This window comes from Ipomoea triloba, chromosome 4 (assembly GCF_003576645.1).
Source record: "Ipomoea triloba cultivar NCNSP0323 chromosome 4, ASM357664v1".
NCBI lineage: Eukaryota > Viridiplantae > Streptophyta > Magnoliopsida > Solanales > Convolvulaceae > Ipomoea > Ipomoea triloba.
In genome coordinates, this window is record NC_044919.1 from 21,237,515 (window position 1) to 21,242,595 (window position 5,081).

At 43.8% G+C, this 5,081-nt stretch overlaps 2 protein-coding genes across 2 annotated transcripts; both read right to left on the bottom strand.

Annotated features, from left to right (window-relative positions):
• Positions 1-2,140: 2,140 nt before the first annotated feature.
• LOC116015973 (protein FAR1-RELATED SEQUENCE 5-like) lies at positions 2,141-2,905 on the bottom strand. Its single transcript, XM_031256141.1, has one exon. It carries the CDS (start codon positions 2,903-2,905, stop codon positions 2,141-2,143), a length of 765 nt encoding a protein of 254 aa, XP_031112001.1.
• Positions 2,906-3,376: 471 nt separating this feature from the next.
• Positions 3,377-4,646, bottom strand: LOC116015974 (protein FAR1-RELATED SEQUENCE 5-like). Its single transcript, XM_031256142.1, has 2 exons — positions 3,883-4,646; positions 3,377-3,542 (listed from the first exon to the last, which is right to left on the bottom strand). The coding sequence occupies exons 1-2, from the start codon at positions 4,644-4,646 to the stop codon at positions 3,377-3,379; spliced, it is 930 nt and encodes a 309-aa protein (XP_031112002.1).
• Between the last annotated feature and the right edge of the window lie 435 nt (positions 4,647-5,081).

Sequence of the window (5,081 nt, forward strand, 5' to 3'; positions counted from 1 at the left end):
TTAACCTTTCCCCCTTCCCCCCCCCCCCACTACCTCCCCGTTCTTGTATGTAGGTCAATAATGTACCCCTAGTCGGGGTTGTCAAGGAGAAGTCAAAGATGCACCCGGTGTTGGTCACCCCCACCACCCAGGTATGTTTCTTTATATTATTCTAATCTTAACGCACGTGAAGAATTTACTTATTGGGGTTAGTATGCGATAGGCCCCTGTATTTTCACGAGGATTGGATGTTACTGAACAAAATGGTGCACCATTACGATGTGGCCCGAAGGCCCGTGCCGTTGCTCGTGAGAACCTTCCGACCACATCGAAAATATCCAAGTACTTGGGTTTTGGTAGGTTTGAAGATCACACTGTCACACCCGCCAGTTTTGTTATCTGTGGGTGGTTGGTTGACCTGGCTAATGGGAGGAGGTACGTTCTATAAACATTGTTAGCGGTTTTTGTTTTTTGGTTGCCATTTCTGTGCTATGAACCATGCGGGAAAGATTGATTGGTGTATTTGTAGGGGTGAGATACTGTTTGCATACGAGGACAGGTTGGCCGTACGAGGACAAGCTAGTGTTAAATAACGAGGAGAAGGGCCGTAAGGGTGGGGTCAAATGTCAATTTTTTGCATCAATTAATACCACGGTAATACCCATTACAGATCTGTGTTCCCCCATGCTATATTGCTCCTGTCTAACTGTTTGAATTCCTTCTGTTGTGGTAGCTGGACACTGTGGTTGTGCCTACGGGAATGCATGCTTTGAACGCTTCAAAACTGGTATGCTGGAAGATCTCGAGATATCACCCCACTTTGTTTGGAGCGATATTGACATGGTATGCTATTTAGTTTTAATTTACATTTGGTTGTTTTTCCGACTGTTTCGCATATGGTGATTGCTTACCCTGTTTTATTTTTCATTTTTTTTTATTTTTTAAGTATATGTTTCCAATGCTTCAAGATGGTCACTTTTACCTAATGAGTGTAGACATACGTCGTAACAAACTAGACATAATAGATAACTCGACGTTGAAACCACACGGCAAAGACAAGTATGGCGACATACCTGAGAATCTAGTAAGTTCCTATTTCACCCTGTGGGAATTTCCCTATTATTATATTTTCACGAGTGGTACCCACTCCCGTGGAAATTCTTACGCTGTGTTGTTGAATTTTGTGGTGTCGCAGCTACTTCTACTGTCCATGTTCATGGATTTTGTTAAGCTTGATTTTATTGCTGTAAAATTGGGCAACATACGACCGAAACGCATGTAAATGAAGTGGCGAGACTCTACACATGGTAGTGATAGTGGTGTGTATACCATGCGGCACATGGAGTCATATTTTGGCCAAGCCGTGAAGGAGTGGTCCCTTGGGCTCCAAAAGGGCGATCGTAGGCCGCTTGGCGAGTTGAGGAAGCGTTTTGCACACAACATTCTGATGGCGGACATCAATGTGCACAAGGTTTCGGTCGCCAAACGTGCATGGGCGTATAAGGACAAGATTTTCCGTTGAGTGTTTAAGTTTGATAAATGGTTAGCAAACATGACTGTCAATTTAATTAGCGGTTTGGGTTTGGCAGTATTTATTGTTTTTGGTCCATTAGGGCCCACGCAATAATTTCTGTATGATCGGAATTGTGCGATGTGCATGCTGAGTTATATTTTCCCTTAAAGGTGCGTATAGGTAGGTGCAGTAGTGCTATTTTTGACGTACTGTTACGGTAGTGTTGTAACGTTGCGAAGTGCTATTTGTTTCTATATGATGTCAACATGCATCGTGCGTCCCCCCAGACTCCATGAGTTTTTGTTATGTGATTATTCAAATTTTTATTCGGGCGAGGGTGACATAAGTGGTAACTGGGTACTTAAGTGGTGGTTTTTGCTATGTTTGAATTACGATTGGAAGCATACGGTACACAATATGTTATGTTGTTTTGACGGTAAAAATGGGCGTCTATTTTGTTTAGTAGTTATAAGAATGAAGAATGGTACTTGCGCGTAGTCCTGACAATAACATTGTTAATATCCTAACATCTTGTAATCATGGGCATAAGTTATTATGTCCTACCATTATTACCAACTATCAAAGGAATACTGTTACATTATTGAGATTTTTAATGCATGAAACACGGGAAAAAGCAACCTAACATCACTACTGGAGCACTGGGTCCAACAACGGGCAATTACGGGTATCATGCCCTAAAGCCAAGTCACAGGTGTGACACTTCCGTCCTTTCTTCTTACTGGTAATGGCCTTTTCACGAGCCCCTTTTAAGCGCTTGCCGCTCCCCTTGTTTTTTGCGACAACTGGTGGGCGTATAGTGACAGGTAATGAAGAGGGAGTTCCACACATGGTTTGAATGATAGCGGCATTACCTAGCTTGGCCGCTACTGTTCGGCCATCGGTTTGAATTTTCTGTTTGACCTCACTCATAGCATGGGATATTTGCAATAGGCGTTGGTCATCTCCTCGGGCCATCCCCATACACGCGTTGAAGTCCATCCACACCTGATGTTGCAAAGTACCTCCAGGGATTGTGTTTTGTTGTGCAGTAGTCTGTTGAAGCTGAATACTACCCATGCTAGCGCACTTACCCCACCGCTTCATGACATACCCCGATAGAATAACCTCTTGTTGGTACTCTTTAAGAACGTAAAGAATGTGTCGATAGAGCAGTCCGATGCGGTTGAACATCTTGCACGCACATGAATTTGTGTTGTACCTTGGGTTGTGGCAGACATTAAACACTCGTCCGGTACTACATTGTACTTCATAACAAACGTAGTCTCCGTCTTTGGAAATAGTAACAACACGGCAATTAAAACACGCAGCAACGATCTTTGTTTGCACCTCATAAAAGATGTTAATGGTGTACACATTTGCAGCATGCCGCTCAATGGCCAATGGTGTCTTCATGTCCGGGGTGTAACTTTGGCACTAAGCATTCAATTTGTCTTGCGCGTGACGTTGTGCGTCCAGTGCACTATCGTAGTGATAGAAAAACTCAATCAAACTTGAGTGGTGATTTGTGAAGCTCTTGAAAAAACTATTCTCAGACTCCGAACGGGACGTCGTACGTATCAACCCTCCCACAAGTATGTCATTGTAGTATGCCAGTACCCAACACGCGCGTGATTCATACAGTTGCTGCAACCAACAGTGTTCACTTAGCCCATACGCAACCATTAAGTCCTGCCAGCCTACCTCAAAAGCGTATGTACTGAGCGTCCCATCCCATACCAACGCATTCAACTTCTGTCTGAACACCGCGTCTTTTGCCAGGATGGGCCCGACCCTCTCACCCACCTTGGTCATTATGTGCCACATGCAGAAACGGTGTCTTGATTCTGAATAAACCTGGGGGACCGCTACCCTCATTGCTGGGTCCTAGTCTGTTACAATGCACCGTGGAGAATGACCCATTGTCTCCTTGAATTGTTGTAAGAGCCACACATATGATTCGGTATCTTCCTTTGTTAGTAGTCCCGCGGCAAATGTGACACAACGCTTGTGATTATCCACTCCGGTGAACGGGACAAATACTAGACTGTACCTGCACGAGAGCACAACAGTTAATACCTAATTACTAAGCACCGTATTGCGATTTGGTATTTGAATCGTGGGTGAATTGCTAGTTCACGGGTGTCCATTAGCCACCCCCCAGCCAATTGGCGTAGGGTTTGGATTGTCTAGTTTTAGTGGTTATAGCATATTGTAACCTAGTTGAATAAGGTGTATGCATCCTGCGTTAGGTACTCCTAGGGACCGGCATCACGGTGCATGCATGTTTATCCACCGTGCATGTTGTTCCCTATTTGTCCGTGATAAACAATCAAACATGTGTTACATCAATTACAGTGCTAGACATATTATGAACTTAGAATGGTACGTACTTGTTTATGCGATAAGTGGCGTCAAAACATATCACATCGCCGAACCTAGCGAACTGGCTACGGCCTACACGATCTGCCCAGAACAAACGTGCCATCCTATTATCGGAATCAATGTCAAACGCGTAGTAGAAATCACTGTGAACCTCTTTTTTATTAGCCAATTTCTGAACCAACAACTGAGTATCTGCATCGTGAATATACGCTTGAAAGTCACGCTTAAAATTATAAAACTCGGCACACGTTGCCCCTACATTGTTGTATCCACCCACGAATTCCTTGTACAAATGGAAACATCGTACTGGACCTATGTTGGCCCATATGCAATTGACAATGAAAGTCTGCAGCCCCGGATCTAATTTTCGGTTCACCTTTAAGAATGTCTTCGAGTTCCCCGAGCACAACGCGTGGTTATGCCTTTCTTCTAGAATAGACACAATAAACCCCCCATCCTGCACCCTCCTGAATCCCACCCTGGCAAGACACCCCACCCTATTCGAGGTCCTGCGCCTACTTGTAGTTTTAGGTCCCCTATCCTTACCACATATTGGTTTGGCCCCTTGTAGAACACCTTTCTTGAAGCCCTGCCGACTACAAACCAAATACCTGACATCGACCTCGCCAGTCGTACTTTTCTTGACCGTGCTTTGCCTAACATCAAACCCCACCACCATCGCGTAACGCTTATAGAATTGTACCCCATCCTCTAAGGTGTCAAACTTCTGCACAACAGAAAGCTTGCAAGAAGTATCACACTCCGGTACCATGTATTCGGACCCTGCATTGGGCACCCCGGACTCCCCTTGTGTATAGCCTGAATAAAAAATAGCAACACACGGAAACCCTGTTTAGACTAACCACAGTAATGTAGCTAATAAATTCATAACACAATCTAGTTGCCCCACAAATTCCATACCACAAGCAATATTTATTAGAGTACACGCATACTAATCAATTAAACTATTAACATTACCGGACTATACACAACCTCAATATATCTAAAACACTGTTGGATAGGATTTGGTTGTCCTCCACGTTAAACTGTATGCATTACTGTAATTATAGAGTTGATATTTAATATTTAACTTGATCACAAAAGACAACTCATAAAACTCACCCAAAGTATCATATTCACCCTGCATTTAGCACTCCGAACTCCCCCTGTGTATAGCCTGGTCAAAAAATAACAACACACGGAAACC

Coding starts and splice junctions, on each gene's coding strand:
- LOC116015974 (XM_031256142.1), bottom strand. CDS start 4,646: ATGGTACCGGAGTGTGATACTTCTTGCAAGCTTTCTGTTGTGCAGAAG. Junction 3,543..3,882: donor GCCACTTATCGCATAAACAA/GTACGTACCATT, acceptor GCTCTCGTGCAG/GTACAGTCTAGTATTTGTCC.
- LOC116015973 (XM_031256141.1), bottom strand. CDS start 2,905: ATGAAGACACCATTGGCCATTGAGCGGCATGCTGCAAATGTGTACACC.